This window comes from Corvus cornix, chromosome 11 (genome assembly GCF_000738735.6).
Source record: "Corvus cornix cornix isolate S_Up_H32 chromosome 11, ASM73873v5, whole genome shotgun sequence".
Classification (NCBI taxonomy): Eukaryota; Metazoa; Chordata; class Aves; order Passeriformes; family Corvidae; genus Corvus; species Corvus cornix.
The window spans coordinates 16,055,190-16,079,107 of record NC_046341.1 but is presented as its reverse complement, the minus strand read 5'-3'; the positions used below and the strand labels follow the sequence as shown (position 1 = coordinate 16,079,107).

The window sequence follows — 23,918 nt, the reverse complement described above, 5'->3', positions numbered from 1 at the left end:
TGAACTAGAACAGCAGGAGGACTCAAGTTCTGCCCCAGTAAGTTTTAAGTCTAAACCTGCAGTATTTTGAGTTGCCGTTGAGCAGCCGTGTGGTGTGTGGCAAATGCCAAATTTCTGGCTTCTGTCTTTTCTCAACTTTCAAAGTTTGTCTGGGTCCTGAGGTTTTTTCTTTTGGGCAAAAGAATCTTAGTTTTACCCATTGTGAATTTCGTTACCCAGCTAATCTTAGGTCACATCAGTTCTAATGGTGTCTCCCTTCCTGAGTGGCTCAGTGTGACAGCTCTTCCAAACATGCCCAGAAGGGATGCAAAACAAAAGCACAGTGGGGTGCATCAGCTTTCTGCAGCAATTCCAACCCTACACACTTGCCAAAGATCTAGGACAGAGTGATTAAATCCCACTGATGTGTGGCGCGGCTCTTGCTCCTTTTCTCCCAGTTCCCAGGGGTGTTACAGTCATCACAGGACCCAGCCAGCCCGGGTCCAGTCCTAGTTGTGATCACACACAACCAGGGTATTTATGGGGGGGCAGAAACTTCTGATGAGGGTCTTGTGCTTTATTCAGCTGAAGTGAGGGAGGTGTTTAGCCCAGTGAACAGGATCAGACCTGAATGTCACATCCTACTAGAGAGAGCTTTTTTCCCAGGTTTTGCATTAGAGGAAATGTGAAAAAGCTGCATTACACAGCATTCTGTAGTGTTGCATCTGAACCCGTTTTAGTTCCAGCTTTTATTTCAACATAGTTGGCCCGGGGCCCTAATAATAACAAGAAAATGGCGAAAGATTGCTTGTTTATGTAACTGTAAACCAGGCTGATACCAGCAGTGGGTATTCTGGCCATACTATCTCTTTTCTCCCCAGCAACACCAACTATTTTTTTCCTGAGAAAGATGGGAAGAAAAGCTCCACCAAAGCCAAGAAATATGCTGTATATTTGAAAATAGGTTTCAAGATGTATTTTAGCTTATGTGATGGAAAAGCAAAAGTCAATCACCTGAAAAAAAGCTGTTTAAGGCTTTCACTCTTATTTAAATAAGGGAAAAAATTCCCACTAGTTTCATTATGAATTTGCAGTTCTTTCCTCCAGCATGGTGCCACCCTAACTGCCTGCAGGCTTAGAAATATTTTTACTTAATAGTTTCATGTTTCTTCTTTACTTTGATAAAACTTGTATTAGCAGTATTAAAACTAATAATAACAACTAATACTAATAATTTCATACAAGAATAAGAAATGGCAGTAAAGTATTTCAAATACTTTTTGATTTCCCTCTCTCTGAACACTGGTTCAGTGTTTGGATTTTCCATATTCATATTTCATAGAGGCCAAATAAAAGTGACTAAGGCGTTTAACAAAAAAAGTTTATTACCAAAATACAATATTAAAGTCAATACGTGACAAACTCCTGTAAAGCAAAATAAATTATTCTACCATTGTACAGTATTCCAGAAGGTAGTTAAAGTAGTACTACAGACTTTGCTTCATAGTTCCAAAGAGTTGCCTATCAGGAACACAATCCTAGAGAGAGCTTAAGGCATGCAGCTTAATGTGCTGGATAACTTTATAAAACAAAACTCATCCTATTTCATAAGATACAGTATCAGAATTAACTGCAGTCTTTACATGTCAGTTTTCTAAATTTTTTTATACTTTGGCTATAAAAGCAGTGCCATAGTGTTACAATACCTTTCTTAAAAAAATACATGTACCCATGTCCATGAATATCAAATGCAAATGTAAATTTCTATTAAATATATCTTAACAAATGTTACTTTGAGCACCAACTGTACATTTCTTCAAATGATTAAATAAGTGCTTATGAAAGAGGAAAATACAATAACTCTGACTGAATCCCACTCTATTTTTCCAGGCCAAGCATTAATCAGGAAGATGAAATATGCACCTATTTTTCAGTACAGCCAAGTATGAATGAAGTTTGCTCTTTAGTGGAAGTACAGGCATTGCAAAAAAAGCTGCAAGTTACAGTTTGTATCACAGAATAAAATCTAATTTAAACAAACAGCACGTGAATAGCTGATCACCGATAGTGCTGTGACTGAAGAGACAAAATAGTTTAAAAGCTTAAAGAAAAGGGAAATTTGCAGTGTTAGTGACTTTGAAATGTGCTTAAAACCCCTTACAGAACATGCAACCAAGCCAACCATACACTTTTGAAAGCAGATAACCTGAGAAACAATTTGCTTTCAGAAAAACTGTATGTCTGTAATTATTTCACATGCAGAACTTCTGACAAAGTCCATGGGAATTGTGAGTGGGTAACTAATTGCAAGCAGCATGGAGACAGCTAAAAAAAGTAAATCTCTGTGCATATGGGAAAGAATTCTTTGTTGGCATTTGTTAGGATTGATAATGGTCTTTAGAGACAAGTAGCTTTCTACTGTTTTACAGAAACACATGGTCAAAAAGAACAAAGCAACAGGATGGCAAAGAACAACTGTGAATAGACACATCCTGCTTAGTAATCCCATGACACTGATTCCTGGTGCACTGCACAGAGTGCTGCAAGTGTGGCTTCCACATAACACCAGAGCTGTTCGTTTCCATTCAAGGTTACTGGCTTTTTAAGTCTTGGTTCACTGCCATCTCCTTCTTAGCTTATGAATAAAAGTTTTTCATTTTTTATCTTTCACTAGCTGAGCAACTTTTACATAATTACACAAAAATAACAGTGTGGTAAATATTGTTTCTGTGAATACTGACTGGTAGTTTAGCATTACTAGGGATCTCACTGTCCTTTAATTTTTCCAACAAGTGGGATTTCTGAATGAGGAAGTTGAGATATATTCCAGATAATGCAGTATTTTCACATTAATTCTATGCTGAAGGTAAAATAGCAGTGTCAGTAAGACAGCATGAATATCCCATTAAAAGTTCATTATCTCCACTTGAATTTGGGATCATGTAAATAAATAATGTGTTTTTCAAATGTAAAATCCATCTGTAGGAATATGAAAAATAACTATTAACTGAAAATAATGTATAATTAACTTCACATATGTATTTAAAGTATCTCAAAAATTCAACACAAAAATGCTTTGACCTTACATCCTGACCAATTCTTCAAGTCAAATGTGTACTTTCTGCTATCTAATTTATCAGCAAAATAATATCTATTTAACCCAAAAGAAGTCGTCAAACTGAGGAATCTCTTGAAAACAAATATCAAATGTACTTCAAGTCTTAGTGCTTTTACCCTGGCCTCTACGTTTTGTGCTGCTTCAATGAAGCTGTGACTTCTGTTACTGTTTTCTTTTCCTGGTTGCCACTTCCAGGCAGTGCTAGCACAATACAGACACTCCATGTGCCAGCCTCTCACATTTACAGCTGCAGCTGATTTCTGCTGGCAGAAAGGTGTAAATAAAGGAACAGAAACCACTGTTTTCCTAAGAGTAAGGAACTTTATAAGTACTGAGCTACTAAAAACCAGGTCACTGCATCCCCATTTCAGCGCTAGGCAAGCTGCTGTGCGTCTGCCATTCACTAAAAGCAGGAATACATGCCGAACTAGAAAGTTTAAATCTGGCTGCTAAAGGGCTTCTTTGGAAGTGCTACTACCTCCCTTGATGAAACTTTCAAAAAATTAAGTAGCCAACCTTATAACCTTAACAAAGTTGTCAGTTAATTAGCCAGTATAATAATATTCCACACTGATACACAGATGAGTATCTACTACTACCAACTGCTGTTAACTGTAAAAACAACAACAAACCAAAAAATGCCCCACACTGTAATTTTAGAAGCTAAAGGTTTTATAAGGGTGAGATTTCTATGTGTTCCTTAGACAACAAAGTAATCTTTAATTCCCTTTATCAATTTCTACTATAGGCACTAGTAAAATTTATTCAATAAGTGACTGGATACAGCTTTGGCTTAGGACATTGTTTGCCATGTCTTTTTTTAAATATGATTTTCTACACGAAAATTATCTTTCAGCTCATTATTTCTACAGTTACAGCTCTGGTAGACAAGTGGGAAATTTGGCCAGCCAGTGGCATTTCAAAGATTGCCAAAGCACGTAGGCGTTTCTCAAAATCTCAATTTGTGCTCACCTACATCTTTTGGAATCTACATAGATTTAATCTGCATCACTTTGTGGCAATTATTGTTAATATCTTGTTGTCATTAAAAACACTGCTCATCCATACAGCAAAATAATCACCAAAAAAAGGAAGTGACATTATAAGCTTTTCTCTTTTAAAATAATTCAGCTGAATGTGTCAAGAAAAGCATGAAGAAACAACAAGGTTATTGTTACAAAAAATAATCTGTTACGCACTATGAGTTGAAAAGACAGCAGTTTTGTAGTTAGGATCCAATCAAACAAACACTTATTAACAAAATGCTTCTAGGCCCTTCACCTCCTGCTGCTCTAAATCGATGGAAAGGATGGCAGTCTTTGTTGAAAAATGACTTGGGAGTTTGTAAGGACCTAAAAATAGGCTGGGAAAAATGGAACTCCTGTGTGTGCATGCAACACACACATGCCCTGGCCCACCTCCCGTCGCCCCACCTTCCAGAATCCAGGCAGGGAGGTTTACAAGATCATATTGTAACATTTTTATCTGATCAGTTGCCAGATCATCTTTCAAAAAAGAGGGTAAAAAAGTTCTTTGCTGAATTACTTGGAAAACAACAAAGAGGGAGGAAGATAAAAGCTTTTCAAGTGATTCAAAGCTTTCACACCTTTGGGTTTTAAAGTACTGTGCTGATGCATTATTACTGACTAGTACCTGACAGGAAAAGAAAAAAAACCAACAATCCTACATTCTTGGCACCATATAAAGAAGTAACAGGTTAAAATGGATTGTTCTATTCTCCACACCTTGTATTTATCTCTTAAATGATTCATCGGGCCCTGGTTAAAACACTGTACTCCTACTGAAACGAACTCAGGATAGGGAATCAAGTTTTGCTTGCAATTCTTCTCTTTAACAAGTTTCTCAGGCAAAAATTAGCAAAGAAAGAAAATATTCACTGTAGGAAATCCTCTCTTAACTTACTGCTTCACCTAGTTTGTATTCTGAGCCGTGCTATGGTCCTTGTTTAGAATGATGTTTATGATTTCACCCTCATGTTCTTTCATATGATCCAGCAGATTTTCTTTGTTGGTGGACTCAAAACCACAAATGCAGCAGCAGAAGAGAAGAACACAGTATTCTGTGCCAAGATGGGGTAGAGTGGAGTTCTTTTCTAAACTGCATGAGGTATTCATCAAGTTAGGTTTTTCATTTTCATCAGAACCTGAAATTTCATTTGTAGTCTGGTTAACTGACTCTGTAAAAGACACCAAGTTGTCTGAACTTCCTAGTATAGGTACTGTACTTTCATCTGTGCCTTCCAGTAAGGTTTTGTCAGTGAGCTGTCCTTGAAATCTGAAATAATAATAAAAACAAAAACAAGTATTAAAATATACAGCTGTTACTTTTTAATAGGAACTTTATTTTAGATCAGGGTTGGTCTTTTGAAAGATAACAGGGCTTGACAGTAAATCAGACATACCTACTGCTTTGTGAAATTGCATCATTAATAGCCTTGTTCACTTGTTCATAGTTATAATTTTGGTCACTTGCATGTTTCCACATGTGGGACTTCAAGGATGGAGGATGGCTACATACATATCCACAGAGAGAACATCTGGGGGAAAAAATGGAGAAGGAAAAAGAAACATTTAGAAGTTAAATTTTATTAGTTGAGTAATGATTTAGTTTTTCCCAAAGGATGAGTAAGCAGAGAGATCCATGTGAACCTTCTTGGTCCCCCTTTTCAGTTCCGTAACTCAGTCATGTTACTTTGCAAGGTTTCATCCTGAAACTTAAGACTATTTTTAGGGTCTGAGAATTTTTAAGTCTAATTTTTTTTATTTCTTAAACAACTGAATTAAAATCTTATCTGTTTGGCCTGTTGAAACTGTTTAAGCTCTTCAAAAATGCAGTATTTCTGACAAGTGCAGAAACATCTGGCAGGGAGGTAGTGAGCTCTCTGCCATTGCTCTGAACCAAGCAGGAGCTGTGTAATTAGCACTAATTATGTCAATTGAACTAATAAAGTCTTTCCTGCTGTAGAAGGTAGTAGTTTATTAAGGATCACAGAGCTGTTGAAGTTGGAAGGGGCCTCGTGAGGTTGCCTAGTCCAATCCAGCCCCTCAAGCAGGATCAGCTACAGCAGGTTGCTGAGGACAGGTCACGTTCTGAATATATTCACAGATCAAGATGCAGACAAGTCATCATTTTCCCCATAGAGTTTTCCATCAGCTCCGGTACCACAACACTAAATTTTCTATTTCCCTGTAAAACACCATCTTATGCAGTAAAGAACAAAATCTTGAAGACTAAATCCTATTTACAGAGAGAGTAGTGTGTATTTATGGACAAAAAAACCCCAAGACTGATCAAGTCCTGTATAACCCTTTTCATGCACAGATATACATCAGAGGAGGCTTTTCTCTGTGTTTTCTAAGATGATAAATTAGTCACCTCAGCATGAAGAGGATGAGTGATACTGCATCACCTCACTTCAGAGCAGGATCTGTCTTTTGGACAAAAAAAGCTACTTTGCTCAGCTACCTGCTGCTTTGGAAGGATTCAGTTCCCCAAATCCCATGGAAAAGATCAGAATCAATCAAAGGTGACCTTGTTCTAATAAATTGTAACTAGGAATGCATCTCTGCTCAAGCAATGGGATCCCAGTGTGTTACTATGATGAATCTGTTAAAATGACCACAATACAAGTATGATTTTGTAAGTTTTTAAGCCCTTTTCAGAAATATAACCTGGAAACCCAGGAAGGCCTACGTGAAACCACATTGTACACTAAATTCAGTAAGGTTTTACGACTTTTCTTAATGACAGTAGGGTATAGTCCTTAAATGCCCTGCAAATAATCACATACAGGAAACTGTTTCTGCTCAACAGAAGACTATGGAGAACAGCAAAAATCTCCCAAGTGAAGTGAAAGCACGGTACATTACCTTGCTTATGTAGCAAGAGAATTCTGTCCTGCTGGGGAACAAAAGGCATGTCCTTCTAGCTCACTTTTCTCTACTGCTTGATTTGGAATGTAGGATCCTATTTGTCCCTTTTCCTTCTAATTTGGACCCTTACAAAGAAAATGGATGCTTTCAAAGATAGGTGGGCGCATTCTCAGATTGGGAATAATAGCTCTAATAAGGCTGTAACAAAATATATCATTACATAAAAGGCAGACCTTATAGTTAATTTATAGATAAAATTAGGCCAAAATAATTTGTTTTTGTAAAACACAAAGATCAACAAATAATCTTAATTCCATTTAATGTGCCCGCTAGTCTTACCATACATATGATTTTTCTGTGTCACTAACACTGCTTGGTCAGTGGTTTGGGAACACAGTCAATGAAGCCACAAGCCAGTGTCCATTTTTATCCCCTTTTAAATACTCTCATTTTTTGAAGCTCATTAATTTACTCAGGTGATTTACTAATAAAATTTACTTTGCTGAGAACAGTATCTTGTGAGCCAAATACTGCTGACTATTTTAGCATACAGTTCAAATCAGACAGAAACTCCAACGGCTTTTAGCATGCTGCACTACAGTTAATGATCATATACTTACAGTGTAGTTACAGTATATGCAACACTTTCTCAGAGAAACAAAATTATTTACCATGGAGTTTAGTAGTGTAAGGCTTTCAATTCCATAGCATGACCTGCCCTACTGGTTGACTTGTGCTGAATTAAACTTTACTGTTCAGGTGTATTCTAAATTGACACACTGAGGAAACAATTATCTTGCAGCTTTGGATAGATTAATTCCTTGGGGATCAGGGACCAAAGTGTGGAGGTTTTCAGTAATCTCTGGTAATATGAAGAGCACTCAGCAATAGTGTGGGAAGTATGACAGCTGAGCAAATAGAACTTAATATTTCTAGGAACATTTTGGGGAAGAATGCAGTGGAAGCACGTTTAAGTTGTGGAAGCAGCTTTTCTTGAGAAGAAATCTTTATGTGAGTGTGCTTTATCTGGATTCTTCATATTGCCTTTGAAATCTTCCACGACGAAATATTCAGAATATTCACAATTTTCTTTCCTTTCCCAGCTTCATTTTTTTGTTGCACATTAGTAGTAGACAATTACACATTTATGCCAACCTTCTCACATATATATACACCACTCATATCTATGGACAGACTATAAGGGACACTCATCACTTAATGACTATTCATACTAATTCTTAACTAGGCAATGCCCACCTGGATTCCAACTGACATGTACATCCAAAGACTGTGCCTAGACTGGGATATTAAACAAAGCCAGGGAACATTCCCGGATACTGGAATTTACCCATCTATAATGTTAAATGTTAGAAGTGCCACAGCATGGTTTTGGCACATACAATTTCCCGAATAATTCCAGGCATGCTTAGGTAATTAACATGGCCCAGAAACTACTTGCTCTAGGCAGTTTGTGTGGAACCACCACATTCTGGAAAGCAAAAGCTGAATACTCTCCCAGAGGGAAGTCATAGACATGTTTAATCAGCCAGCAGAAGCATCACCTGGGAATGCCATGGCAAACGTCTCTCGAAAAAACCCAAACAACCCCAAACAACCATGTAGAACAAAGAATGACTCTAGGAGGGAAGGTAATAGAATCTGAACACTGCTTTAACATAACAAAATCCCCGCTGTCAGAGCTTTTTGCCACATGAGCCCCGTTACATACTTGTACTGTTCCAAGAGCTGCACTGCCTGATGCTCCTGGGGGTGCCGCCTCATGTGGCACTTCAAGCTATTCATATTTGTGGTGGCGAAGTCACACACGCGACATCTGAAGAGACAACAACAAGTGAACTAATCTGACAATTCACTGCTGACACTGTTGCAAACCCAAATCTACGAGAATGCAAAGGCACCTAGAAAGACTACAGCTGAGGACTAACAATATTTACACAAGTCCAAGCAATGACTGACCTGCAGTTGTTGGGCAGTGAGAATCATCTGCAGCCCAAAAAAGCCTCCACCTTTCAGCAAGCATCACTAGGCATACAGATTATGTTTCTTCCTGAAATCTCTCTCGTACATCTCTGCTGATGTGGGTAAGCATCACTGAGTACAAGGGAAGTGCGGATGCAGGTGACTGGGTGCAGCCCTACCAAAGGCACAATGTGACCCTAAGAGCTGCAGGGGATGGAGTGTATTTAGACAAGAGCTTTGCTCTTCAAGAATGTGTGTTGTACTTAATGCAACAGCAATGTTCTCATGACATTGTAAAAGCCAAACTAGTAATAAAACATCCAAGTTTCAGGGCTTTATTGCTGAAAAAGAAGTCAGTGACAAGATGAACCTATTCAGGTTTAAGTGCCCTAAGTGTGTCACATCACGCCATTTAAATTTTTCTTTTCTGTTTTTACTTCTGTCACAGTGTCTTTGTATAAAACCAATACATGTTATTAAGAAATATCAATATACTACCACACAACCCTCCTGTATCTACCATATTAAAACAGAAACCATAAAGCTCAGCTAAAATTCTTATATGTATTCGCTAAAACTTCAGATGCTTCTTTTTTGAAATGATAAAATGTCCAGTTATAAAGTCTGATCTATAGCGTGAAACAGTTTGAGACTGCAGGATACTTAGCCTGAGAATACTCACTATATTTTTGAAAGGATTTAATTGTGCAATATTAAAATCCAAAACGTATCAAATCTACCAAAACATATCATTTAAGGCTGTACACCTTAGTTTCCAGCACATGTTGTCAAACAAATAATAAAACGTTTACAGCTCTCAGAATGGCAGCAATATAGTAGGTTGCTGTTTGATACTATGGAAGGCTTGAGGAATTCACGTTTCAGGAGAAATACCATAAATACTGGATCATTATGGTTTTCAGATTGTGGCTTAAGTATCCTGCCAGGTTTTCAGATTTGTCTAAGGGGTTTATGAAAAAATAGTAAGAGAAGCAAGGCAGATGGGTAGGTTTGTATTTAGTATGCAGCAGTCTGTATCGCCAGTGGAAAATTTCCAAGGGTTCCTAAATCAAAACAGGCTGCTCACACCAATTTGAAAACTACCACGTACAAGACACTCTACAGTATCTGCTGCTCCAACCCCACTAAGTAATAAATAATGGTAATAGTGAAAGTTCTGAGGAGAAAAACAATCTATTTGTATTCCGCACTTGCTCTCTGAGTACACATCTTATGAATTTTTGCCGATGTTATGGGGTGTCATTATAATGCACAAATCAAAATACAACACATCTTCTGGGTCTGTTTATCCAAAAGACAAAGTCCCTGGCTTAGCTCAGCATTTCAAGGTGTTGAGTTTCCAGAATTTACATTAAAGATAGAGATACATTGCTGAGAGTCTATTGACTCAGATCTATTTTCTAGCCACTAGAGAGGGACAGAGATCCACACTGAATTAGCAGAGATTGAATTTGCAGGAATTTATGCAGCAACCAATAGGAAAATGCAGGATTTAATTTTTTTTGCTGGGGACCTCAGCTGTAGTATTACAAGTGATTTTAGATACCCAAGTTTCTCTCTAAATCCATATGGTACCCTTGTAGAAAACTTACAAAATATGATCCTAAGTGAGGATGTTACTATTGTTTGAAAAAGATGAGGCAGCTGGTGACAAGACAAGGGCAGAATTTTGCCACACTCTGGAGCATGATGTGTAAAGCAATAATATGACAATGGAGAACATTTTGCAACAAAGCAAATCCAAAATGAACTTAGGTGTGCAAGGACTCTTGAGAAATATATTATTACTGTTGGCCAAAGTGCAATATTATAATTATTTTCCTCTCCACATGTGAATGCTTCAAACTTAAAACAACTAGTAGACTGCCACAGCAAAAGATGCACTCTGGAAAAATTGGCAAATCTTAATTACATAGTTTGACTCAACCAGCAAGTGTGGTTCCTTCAAATTAGCAGTAAAATAATGCAATTGCAGTTCTTTACCACCACCTTTCCCAACTGTATGAGCAGTTCAGCAACCCTGTCAGAGGTAAGGCAGGCCCTGCACCAGCCAGCAGTGGCTGGCACTCACCTGTATGGCTTATCAGAGTTATGAATCCGCCGGTGATTCCGGACACCAACGTAGGTTGTGCTTGTGTAGTCACAGACATCACACCTGAACAGCTTCTGAACTGAAGACTTGTTTCCTATTGAAACAAAATCCATTATTTTAGAGAGCTGTGCTCAGCATCGTAAGGAATTCTCAGATTATAATTTCATCACAACTGAATTAAGAAACACAAATTAACATTTTAAAGTAATAGTTTTGAACGTCAATAAATATTAATACTTTTGAAGTATTAAACAGGCAATAAACACAGAGATAATAAAAGTATGGTTTATTTTACCATGCTGTTCTGCATCTGCCCTGACATTTACTGGAATTATTAAAATTTTAGGAAAACACATTCTTTCTCTCTATGCGGATACTTCCCTTCTCCCTGCAGTTGGGTAAAATCCTGTGTTACAGCAAAAGGTGATAAAATGTGGAACTGCTGAACCCAGCAGTTTCACTGCTTTGCAGAATGCATCAAATCAAAGGAAAAGATGGAGATTGAGAATGTATGAGTTTCAAACAGAGAAAAGAAAAACAAAAGACCTCCCGCAGCCTCTAAATCCTCTTTATCATCCAACATACACTCACACTTTCTGAAAGATACGAGAGAATAAAAAAAAGAGATATTGACCAGATGTCTTAATAAATAATTTGGAACTTGTCCAAATTCCTAAAAAGCAATTGTAACAAAAGTATTTTTTTTCCTTCCAGAATGAAAACAACTCTTGAAAAATTACTGGTTGCAGAGACAAAGGCTAATGACTCCTTAAACATAGGAAAATGTGTGCCCATGAGTGCACAGTTGGAATACTTTGAGATGTGTGCACACTTTAACAGCCTTGTTCCTGCTCCCTCACTGAATAACAGAACTGATTTGGGTTAAGATACTAACACTTGGGAAGAGGGATGGCATTTTTTATGCAGGTAATTTTCCCATTCCAGCCTATCATGCTGCACCTCATGCATTTTTTTTCCTTAGACTGAATTTTCTCATTATCAAAACAATTAAGAGTCATTATAGTAAAACTTTTTTAAGGAGACATTTCTTTTCCCACAGGCAGGCACTGAATTATGCCAGAAAGGGTTCTAGATATATTATTCTGATGGATACAGTCACAAAGCTAACTTAAAGAGTAAGGGAAAATTACAATTAATTAAACTTTCACTCTAAAATTTAGTACTTTTGGTTCAAGATGCAAAGTAATTAGGTAAGGCTGATAACCCCCAGAGGGTTACTGTGAAGAATATATAGTGTATCATATAAAGTAATATAGTATATTATATAAAATTGCAGTCTGAATGCAAAGACAGTCTGAAATAAAATTGGAGTATTTCTGTGTGTATCAAGATAACTGAAAATATATTTCCTATATTTCATTTTAAAACATGACACAGTGCTCACTCTTTAGCATTCTTATAAGAAATAATATGGAAGTAATATACAACATCCACTCTTTGCAAGTCAACCTTAAAGCAAAATATATTGGAATTTTTCCTACAATATGGTCATAGAGTAAAATATATTAGTTTTGTTTTTCCTTTAATGTAAATTACCAAAGCAATCCTCATTATTTACTTGAGGACTTTGGAATTTATATTTCTACATTATTCTTTTATGAAAGCACATTCATGTAGGAGACCTCAACTGTATCAAGGACACTCACTGGGCTGCAGATCCATGGGAGAGCAGGGGCTGTGCTCTGCTTGAAGGGGTTTTCCATCTTAAATTCTGCAGCTTTAGAATAAACTACTTCCAAATGTATTTTCTGTTATGAATTTGGTATTTCAGTGGGCAGGCAGTTTAAAACCAACAGTATCTAATGAGATTTTTAAAGCATTATGCAAACATATTAGCTCCAGCATAGTTCTAAGAGGCTCACACCCAGCAGCACACACTTTGGAGCAATTATTTATACCAATCACTACTTCATATTTATTCCTTCCACAAAATGCACATAAATTATAATACATCACATAATCTCTTGCTGTTACAAAATAGCACTAGTGTCCCTCATCCCATCCACTGGCTTATTTCTTGTGGGTTTGGGGCCTGTTTTGTTTTCTGGATGGAGAATATCAGGTCTCCTACAAGTGAATATGGAAATGACAGATCTTTGTTGCAGCAGCAGTAACAGGTGCTCCTGTAATGCTGCTTATTACCCTATTCCTTCATTATTAGGCATTTACAATCCGGTCATATCCAGTCTCATAATGCGCCTTTTAATTTATTGTAAAACCATGATGAATAAAGAGACTTTTAGGACTAACTATTTCATAAACAAGAAATGAAACTGTTCCAGCTCAGGCATCTTTCACATAAACAGATGCTATGCCATAAACTTCTTTGTTTTGTGTCGCTTTATAGGGATGACATCTGTTTGACAAGAGATTGCTGTACTGCAGTGGTGCTGCAATTTGATTATAAATTGGTTCTGAAATAATTTAAGCATTCCACAGTATGAGTTAATAAAAGTTTAAAAGGAGAACTGTTTTCATTCAAGCCACATTACTAAATTTCATGTGGGGTAAACAATCAATTAAAGTGCATGGCTGTAACACTTGTATAAGATAATAATGAGAAAAAAATATTTATAAAAACATCTCTAAATTAATTGAAAGCAGGCAGATTTCTTGAACAGTGGCTTCCCTTTCATGGAAGTTAAATTACAAGATCAGGATATGAACTGTGCAACAATCTCATGAAACATACTGATTTTAGAAGCAAATAGGACTCTTGATTTTCACATTACCAGTCACATTACCAGGACTTTACCTCAAAAAGTACAGTATTTCCCCAAACCTGACATGTTTCAGGCATTGCAAGGTAGTTATGCCTGTGTCACAACATCTTTAAAAACATGGTTTACAGCAAACAAAACACTGTCAGAAGTAATACTCCAAGCTGTGCTTGTAGATAATTGTAACCTGCTGAACTAGTAATGTTTTATTTCCTATCACTTCCATCAAAACATTTATGCTATTGGTTCTGAAGAAAACCCCCACTATTTAATAGGAAACATTCCCACTCCCAGCAGACCCTCTGGCCATTTCCCTGTCTCACCCTGGGTTTTGGATGGCTCTCTCAGGCTTAGGTCGTGGGGATGTACTGAGCACTACAGATCAATTTCCTGAATTTAAATGCCTTCTGCACTGATGAGAGCAAAAAGGAGGTAGGAAGGGTCATTCTACCCGAGGCTGATAAGGTAATTAGCTTTTAACTTGTATACTGAAAGCCAGAAAAGGAGGCAGCATGAGCTAAGAGAGCAGAAGGCAAAGTTGGGAACTCATTCTGTTGTGACGTACCAAGTTCATCCACCCTGGCTCCTGCTGGTCAGTACCTTTTCTCACAAGGAACTGCATCCATTTCAACAACTTTTGCACTCACTGAGCAGCTGTAGAGGAGAGAGTAGAACCCAGAAATTTCCACTGCAACCTAAGTAACTAATAATAATACTCTAATAGTAATTAGAGTGCAAATTTTGCTGTCTAAACAAATGAGAGAGCACAGTTAGGACAGAAAAGAGCTTTGTGCACAAAATGGAAATACTTCAGATCACAGTTGTTCAGAGACTATCTAATTACTAGTATTTATCCATAAAGCTCTAAAATTGCAAAATACTAATAATTACAGTGTTGCCTTCAAAATAAAAATGCTGTAAATATTTTCAGTAGCTGTAACTCACCAGAGAAGAGGATGCATTCACACTGCAATAATACATAGTGGCTCTCCAGTGCATAGAAGGGATTTTAAGGCCATTTTCTCCTAAACTTCAGAATTTGGTTATTTTTTCCCCTATTTGATTAGCTTAATGCATCGAGGGTTTGTTTGGTTTGTTTTTGTTCTGCTCTTTTGCTACTGTTTATGTTTTGAAAACAAACACTATTAAATTAGAAGCAGATACTCAGTTAAACAAACATGAGGCTCCAAGCAACCTGGTCTAGTGGCAGGGCTTGGAAAGAGATGAGCTTTTAAGTCCCTTCCAGCCTAAACCATTCTCTGTCTCTGTGAAAATGCATACTTACTGTTACCCTGGCAACTGTTACAGATACAGGTTGCATATTCAGAATGTCTTACATTTGCCTCACTAGGGCTAAAATAAATTACTCATTTTGGACATTACCATAATTAAACAGAAATTTCTAAACTCAGAAGGGATGGCATTGTATGCATATGCTGACAGCAAACTACATTACCATGGTGACTTAAAAAAACAGGCTTTCTTTTGTTTAGTTCATTTGGAAAATACTGTAGCTGCTAAGGAAGGAAAAAAATATTTTCTTCTTAAAAATCCAGAATAATATTGCATATCAGTTGTTTTTCACAAGAAGAAATGCAGTGTTTAATTACTGGGGCTAAAAATATATTACCTAACAATAAATGCCACCTCAAGATTGACCATGGTAAATTTTGCCCTCTGAAAAGAACATACACTAAGGTTATGAACAGGCACGAAAGCATTTCAGCATGAGAGTTCTTAAAACCAGTTACACAAATACAGCAAACAAGTGATGTTATGGGTGACTTTTTGTCATTTCAGGTGTAAATATAAACAGTACCTTCTCTGTCATCTGCTTCGTTGGAAACTATTAGTTTGTTAGCTGTAGCTGTAGAGAAGATATCTGGAAGACTGTGTTGTTCTCTTTCATGATTTCGCAGCTGGCTCTGAAAAAACAGTTTCTAATGTTTAAATATACACTGCAAGCATACAGTGATCACTTGGAATATTGCAATCACCTGGGACACTGTTACTCAAGCTTTAATGACAACTGATATGAAATGTATATTAACATACATACAGATTATCCCTTAGGTAGTTTTACTACAAATAAAGTAAATATCATGAAGTAGTAACATAAAGGATTAATGAGAGTGACTGAGAGGATTCTATGATTTGTGTTTATTTAGAAAATACATTTTGTTCTTTCTTCATTCCCACAGACAAGTGGCCAGAGTACTTCCTCCAAAATCATACTCCAAAAGCAGTATTAGATTAGCGGCTTGTGTGAAAATTAACTCAATTTTCATATTGCTTACTGACTTAAGAATACACCAGTCCTGTTTCTACTTGCTTGGGGAGGAGAAAGAAGAGAGAGCCTTTTGCTACCCTACCCGTGTATTTTTTTCAAACCAGGACTAAATGACAATAAATATGGCAAAATTTTTACTATCACTGCCTCCAAGAGATTCAGCTCTACAGCTAGATACTGATGCAGTCTTTTCTGTATTCCTGAGTACTGAGTTGAGTACGTAGGAACTCACTAATGCTTAAAATAGCAATTAGGAAAATGGCAGAAGTGTATTATTCTGCTCTGGTATGTAATCTTTCAAGTAGAAGTTCTACAGAATATCCAGAGCAACACAACAGTGGAGAAAAGAAAATTATTTCTGCTTTGATGTGGCTCATGTCGCCCCCAACTGCCATTATTGTATTTGCACACTCCCAACAGGAAGGCACGTTTGAGCATTCTTTTAAAGTTTTAGGTATTAAGTTCTTCAATGTTTCCATTTCTTCCTGCAGTTGCTACGTGTGGGCAGAAAAACAACATGGTATTATTACGTCCATAAGATAATTCTCAACAAAAAAACTTACGTGAGGAAGCAAGTTTATTTCAGTGGGTAAACCAGAGTATGAACTGTATATTCAGCAAGGTCTGCTGGTAATAATCCCTACTTGTAATTACAACAAAGCCAGGATGTCAGACTGAATTAAATTAGAAAGAGGGATCACCAGTTACTACAAAAGTAGCAAAACAGGTTTTTTAGCTACTCTAGACAGGCATGGGGAAGAACTCTACCTTATAGTGGAAGGACTCCTCGCACTGCTTGCACTGGTACATGCGTGCTTTGCAGTGGTTGATCATGTGGCTCTCCAGGTCCTTGCTGTCGCCGGCGATGTGCTCGCAGATGGGGCACTGGTAGGGCTGCCGCTGGCGGTGCACCCGCAGGTGCTGCTTGATGTAGCCCTTGTTGCCGCTGCTGTAGTGGCACAGCCGGCAGCGGTACGGCCGCTCGGCGCTGGGGATGAACTCCACCAGGTTACTCCCAGCGATGGTTGCATCGCTGGCGTTTTGGCATTGGGCATTGTCTTGTAATTCTTTCAGGATGTCATCATCAGAAGCGTTCTGGTCCGTCCTCTCCTTCAGTTTTTCAATGACAGTGAGCAGTGACATACTGATGCCCATTTTAATTGGTGCTTCTGACAACTCCGGTCTCTCTTTCTTTATCTCAACTATTGCACACTCACTTTGGTTTAAGCCACTGAATTCCTCTGAAGGATCCTTAAGTGAGGACACCACTTTAGAATGAGCCATGCGTGGGCCATCAGCTCCTCCCTGTCCTGCACCTGCATCCACAGCATCTTCTCCAGTCAGAGCCCTGAGGCTGGACCGTGTCAGCTCTGCAGCTCTGATTGGCATTGTAACAAGAGCTTCTGCTGCTAAGGAGTGCAGTCGTAAAGACTCTGAATTTGTCCTCCGTCGTGCAGGAGGCACATTTTCATCGGCTGTTACATTTTTATTAGCGCTTAATTCATTATCTTTCTTCTCGTTGTTATTCCATTCTATTATTACTTCTTGAATTGCATCTGAATGATAAACTTCATCAGGTTCTTCGCAGGTAACAGAGTACTCCTCTGAGATCAATTTTTTCTCCATTTCAATGTCAGCGTTCATTAAGAATGGCTTTTGTAAGACATTTTCTTCAGCACCTGGCAAACGCTCTACTATGACATTAACATGACCCTTTTTATTTGGACTACAACTGATAATTTTCTGTGCTGATGACAGCAGGCTGTCAGTTATCAAATTGTCTGGTTCTGTATCTGATACAGTCTCCTCTACAACCTCTGTAGTAGGAGAATGCACCACAGACTCACTTAATACCTCTTCCTCTTTTACATTTGTTCCCACGGGCGATTTACATGACAGTTGCTCAGAATTGCAAATCTGAAGCTGAAGAGAAGGCTCACTATGGATATCAAGTTCATTGTTTTCCAGAGAAAGGACAACTGTATCTACACTGTGAGGCGTGTGAGTTACAACTGTCTCTGACAAGCTGGTGGTTTCATTTTCTTCCTCAAAGATGGGGTAGGAGCAATCAACCTCCCCTGCATGTTTCCAAGCGTGTGTTTTCAACATTCTCTGCTGACCACAGGTGTACCTGCAAATTAAACACCTGTACATGCCATACTGCTCGTAGGTGTACCATTTCCTCCTACCCACTTCAGGCACAGGAGCAGACTGAGTTGTATCCTTACATTCCAGATTTCCTGTCTGATCAGTCCCTGATTTAACACTTCCTTCCACTGGCCCTTGCAGAAATGAACTTGTGACATTGACACACTGCTGCACTTTTGTCTGGATGCTGTTTTTACCACCATTCTCGTGGTGATTTTGGAAGTGGGATTCAAGTTCTTCTTGGCTTTTGGAGGCAAAATGACATTCTGAGCACATTAATATCACTTCATTTTTCTGCCCATGTTGTTTTACGTGTTCTTGTAGAGCTAAGAGCGAAGGTGATAAAAACTTACAGAGACCACACTGGTAGCACATCACCTTTTTTTTGCTTTGTGGAAGACATTCAGTCACAAAATAATCTGCTTGCAACTCTTCAGTCTTTTTAGTAGCAATCACTGAGAGCTCGATTGCTTTAGCCGGGATTTCACAAAGATCCTCTGCGTCCAAGGACTGCGCAGAAGCATCAGCATGGGAACGTTTCTTCCCTATTAAAAGGCATCTTTGTGACTTCTCACTTTCAACTATTTTGCTCAGCTTCTGGATGACGTGGATCAAGGGATCAGTTTTACATTTTCTCTGATCTTCACTGCTCTGCAGTGTTGGGCCAATGACTGTTTCAGAAATCAGCACAGCCTCCTGCTCCCCAATATTTGGCATCAATACTGCAATGCTGCTTCCTTCTTCCATAATACCTATGCGAGAGGGAAGGTTATAAAAAGTAAGGATTTATACATGCACAATAATGAAAATACAATCCAGTACTATTTACATTTCTCTCTCTACTAAACATGGAAGCCTAATTCCACTAATCCAATAAAATTTTTCAGAACAGCTATAGAAATAGCCGAAGGTGTTGGGGACATTTAGTGGGTACTGTGAATGCTATTCAATACAGCTGGAGAAAATAATTCCAAGAGAGCCTCCAACAGGCTGCCTCCAAGTTGTACAAGGGCAAGATAAATATTTTCAAGTGTAAGCTGAAGAACAGTGTTCCAGCTATTCTCTTTTTCTTTACAAGCACTACACATTTGAATGCTAAACATTAAAATACCAATTGACTGTAAGTGGCATATTGATGTTTAAAAGCATGGTATGATATGAAAATATATTCCTAACATACTTTGATACACCAATGCTCCTAAAGCAAATGACAATTTGCAACAATATAATTTACAAAAACAAGCAATTTTTTCCTTGAAACGTTAGGAGAAAAAAGTAGTTCTGGCATTTACTTGCATTCGTCATTTTGGTATGACTACTTTAAAGACCACTCAAATGTCAAATCACATTTCTCATTATACATGTAATTTTCTAGAAAAACTACTAATTGTAGCTGTTTCTACAATTTCTTAATTGTAGGGAAAAATCACTTGGTACTATAGTTATAAAGAGCAATTCTCTTCTGTTTTGAGGGAAAGCTAAAGGCAGTTACTATTTCCAACTACTCTCCTTTAAAAATATCAAACCATAAACCACAGGCAATAATGTGGTAGTGTTGGAGGTCAAATTAGAAGCCAATGTACAGAAATCTACATGAAAACATACCTTGTGATGTGGGCAGAGCTATGGGGTGGGGGGTGAATGAGCTGGACAAAAGGTCTTACAGTTAAATTTACTTCTGAAAAAATGTCTAGAAATAACCTATTCAAGTGCCACTACATATACATACATATATTTTATACAAAGTCTTTACATACTTTGTATAAAATTGAGAACATAAAGACATGAGGGATATTTATCAGTCATCTTTGAAAAATTACATGAAGTTAATGCATGTGGATTTTTAACTTTTGGTTTTTTGCAAGAAAGATACAGAGGCCAAACCAAGAATTTCCAGAACTGGTCCTAAAACCCCATGAAATCCACTCATTTCTACTTATGGATTTATTATACAGCCTTACAATGCACAGACACACCTGAGCAGGTTCTGTGGTGCCACTTTCCCACTACAGAAAAATTCTGGGTAGAACTACTCAAATTACCTTCATCTGCCATTCAATTTACAATTCATGTTATCATCAGAACTATAAATATAAGCAATGTTAATTTCTTAGTATCATCTGCACCTCATGTTAAATACTTCAAGTTGAAAACTAGTATTTGAAATCCACCCTAATTCAGTTATATATAGAAAGAACCCACTTTGCTGTTTGTTTCATACTGTCTGTAACATGTTTAGAAACCATTATGAAAAACGAACAAATTGGCTTTTTCCCCTGAAAGCAGATTTAAGGGTTAATGTCAACTTGAAATATTTTCAACTTGAAAATGAGTTAACAAAAATTGGTGCTACTTTAAATGACACTTGGTACTTTTAAAACTTTTTAAGTAATGCTAAATAGGCAAATATTTTCCCCACCTGAAAACACCTGAAAGCAGCATAAAAACTAGGAAGAAAAATCCTTGACAAACTTCATAAAAGAAATATGCTGCCATATACTGTTGCTACGTCAAAAATGCAGAGACAGAGAGCACCTTCACGTGTATTGATTTGGGATGCTTGTGGCTGATCCCCGTTATCAGATGCGTAACTATGGTACACACGTGCTATGTCGTTCTTTGTTTAGAGTTTAAGACTTTCTGTTGCAGACTTTGGTTTTTAGAGGGATGGTAAAAACTGTACAAAAATTATCACAGAATAAGTTGGAAGGAAGCCACAAGGACCATCGGATCCTGGCTCCTGTCCCTGCACAGGACCATCCCCAAGAGTCACACGTGCCCGAGAGCACGTGTCCAAACGACCTGCACAGTAATTAAAATATAGCGTCTGGGCAGGTCAAAAGGACCCGGAGGGGAAGATGCAAACCCGAGAAAAACGCCTCCGAGTTGCCCATTGCACCCTGCCCAACACCCGCCGGACCCGCGCGGCGAGGCAGGGCGAAACGCCTCCAGGGCTAGGAAAAGCCAACCACGCTTTGCACAGCCTGACTCGGAGAGAGCGGTGTGATCGCATCGCGGCTCCCGAGGGCAGGGAAACTGCCCCGGCCGGACACCCTCGTGCGGGACGGCCCGAGCCCCGCTCCCCGCCCCGCGGGGCCCCGCTCCGAGCCGCAGGTGCCGCCGGCGCGGCTCCAGCAGCGCTCCGGGCGCGGGGCAGCGGCGCCGCTGCACCCGAGAGGAGCGAGGAGCTGGCCCGCCGGGGCGGCAAGGCGGTGAGGAGCGGAGGGAAGGGGAGGGAAGGGGAGGGAATGGAGGCAGCCCCGGGCCCGGGAAAGCTCCGCCGGGAGCCGCTGCCGCCCGCGGCTCCGCACATGGGCTGCGGCGCGTCGCCCCGGAGCGGGCGGGCCGGCCTGCCACCGCCGCGCCTGGCGCCCTGCCTGGCACCCGGCCGCCCGCCGCCGCCCGCCCGCCGCCGTCGCTGCCGCCCGCTGGCCCCGGGCCGTCCCGCCCGGCTCTTTGCCGGGAATAACGGAGAAAAAGCCCGTTTATCCTCACCTCCGGCCACCGCTTCAAGATGGCGACGATGGAGCCCCTGTCACGTGTCCCGCGGGCTCGGGTCAGGTGACCAGCGGGGGGCGCCGCCTCCCGTTGCCATGGAGACGGGCAGTGACGCTGCCGGGGCGCGGCGGGGCCGGGGCGGCCCGGGCACAGTGCCGGAGTGTGCGGCACTGGGGAATGGCACAGCCCTGCTGTGGCCCAGAGCCGCTCAGGATGGTCCCATGCAGCTGGGACTTCAGTCAGAGTCTCCAGGTGCTCCCCCTGCAGCTCCACTATTTATGGGATCCGGCTTCTGTCAGACCAGAACCCCTCAATATTCCCATATCCAGGGCCAAGCCTGGCAGCACGATGCACTGCAAAGATTGTAGTCTCCCAAAAGGTGTTTTCTTTCAGCACGGTTTTCGATGGTAAACACCAGTAGTTAAAAACTCAAAAACATCCACATTTTGGGTCTAAAGCTGTCAAGGTTTAGCAGTTTTAAGTGGGCAGAAATTCAGACTTTTATACGTACACTGCATGTCAGGGGCAACCTTGGGAGCTACGTACCAGGAATGCGGCGAATTTGTGAGATATTTCATAGAGACTGAAAAATCGGGGGAATAATGAGCTTCAAAAGTGACTTCAAAAGTGGCAAATAAAATCCAATGTTCATTTCCAGAAAGGGTCTTGAAGTGTATGGATGTGGAGATTTGGATTTGGACGGATCTGGTAAAATTGTAGGAACTTTTTGCAAGGTCACTTCCTCCCACAGCTGATAGATTTGTTAATGATTGTAAATGGTTTCATAGATGTATGATCTTTTTGAAATATACGATGTTTTTGAAACATTGTCAAATCAGGTATTACTCAAGAGATGGATTTGACCATCATTTCAATAGTTATCTCTAATTTTGCTTTTTCTCTTTGACTCCTGGAATTATGAAGCTCTGTTTAATTATGTGAAGTTTTAAGACAATTCAAGTCCTATCCTACAATCACTGACTTGGTAAGATATATTTGGTAAGGCTTTGATAAGGTGTTTTAAAAAAATAAATTGCTGTCAGGAAAATGCAAGGATACAACCTATCTTCTTAACACCTATTAAATTCATTTAATTATAATAAAAAAAAAAATTAGCTGTATAGCATTCACAATGTCAAAGGTAGTAGTAATAATAATGGCAACTTGTTTCAGCTTCTTCTGGCATATTAAGTAGAGGATTTTAATAGAAAAGTGATTATTTTTCATGGACCCTGTTCCTTTAAAAGCTTTGTTTCCATGTCTATATATGTCATAGTTTAATTAACGAGTTACCTGGATTGAATTACTCTTGTAGGTACAAGACTCTCAGCCTCCTTTTTCCAATCAAAATATGCTAGGATCTGATAGGTCTGAATTAAAAATACTGGGTTGATAATGAGTAATCATCTCCATACACTGTTATTCTTTTCTGTTGTAATTAAACCTGGACTAAGTTGAAGATTTCATTCTCTGTGCAGGTATGATTGTACAAAAAGACAGATTTAGATTTTACACTTTTACATTAAGTTGAAAGGCTTCTTAATTCAGAAAGCTATTTTCCTATTTTTCATTTTCATTGCTTTCAAGTTGAAGGAGACGTGAAACCAAATGAAATCTGGATAAGGCACCTCTCCCTGAGCAGTAGAGATGAGACTCTTGTATTGACTATAATATGTTCACAATGTTGATGTTTTTGTAAAAGTTTATACGAAATTGCTTCCTAAGTACTGTAAATATGTACAGAATGTCGGTGGCATGAGTTTTATGGTAAACATTATAAGCTTAATTTAAAAGAGTAACACATAGTCTAGAAACACGAAGTGAATTTCGAGCTACATCAGCAAAGATGCAATCTTGAAGTAAAACCATGCAAGCTGTGCACAGGCTTTTGTGTACCCTTTTAAAGTAACAGAAATCTACATGTAGTAACTTTCCTATATGGTGCCTGTTTTTTCTTTGTGGCCTCAGTATCAAACTCTTTTCAGTTATCAAATTAACAATTAGACTTGTTTTCATTGATGTCTTGTACCAGCAATAAGTTATAGCATTTTCAATGAAAAATCCAGTTCAGCCCATGAGTTTTGTGCATTTGCATGCCTGGCAGTTCCCAAACCATTCCAAAAGCTTTATAATTTTCACATTAATTTAATGTATTATA

At 38.9% G+C, this 23,918-nt stretch overlaps 1 protein-coding gene across 2 annotated transcripts; it reads right to left on the bottom strand.

Annotated features, from left to right (window-relative positions):
- Nucleotides 1-1,346: 1,346 nt before the first annotated feature.
- ZNF507 (zinc finger protein 507) lies at nucleotides 1,347-21,829 on the bottom strand. Of its 2 annotated transcripts, XM_039558340.1 has the most exons (7): nucleotides 21,758-21,829; nucleotides 16,883-19,014; nucleotides 15,644-15,749; nucleotides 11,063-11,177; nucleotides 8,720-8,824; nucleotides 5,520-5,654; nucleotides 1,347-5,392 (listed from the first exon to the last, which is right to left on the bottom strand). In XM_039558340.1, exons 2-7 carry the CDS (start codon nucleotides 19,007-19,009, stop codon nucleotides 5,029-5,031), a joined length of 2,952 nt encoding a protein of 983 aa, XP_039414274.1. In that variant the 5' UTR covers nucleotides 19,010-19,014; nucleotides 21,758-21,829; the 3' UTR covers nucleotides 1,347-5,028. The 2 variants fall into 2 exon arrangements, with proteins under 2 accessions (XP_039414274.1, XP_039414275.1); XM_039558341.1 differs by lacking the exon at nucleotides 8,720-8,824.
- Between the last annotated feature and the right edge of the window lie 2,089 nt (nucleotides 21,830-23,918).

Coding starts and splice junctions, on each gene's coding strand:
- ZNF507 (XM_039558340.1), bottom strand. CDS start 19,009: ATGGAAGAAGGAAGCAGCATTGCAGTATTGATGCCAAATATTGGGGAG. Junction 8,825..11,062: donor AACTCTGATAAGCCATACAG/GTGAGTGCCAGC, acceptor TTGTCTCTTCAG/ATGTCGCGTGTGTGACTTCG. Junction 5,655..8,719: donor CAGCTCTTGGAACAGTACAA/GTATGTAACGGG, acceptor TTTTTCCCCCAG/ATGTTCTCTCTGTGGATATG.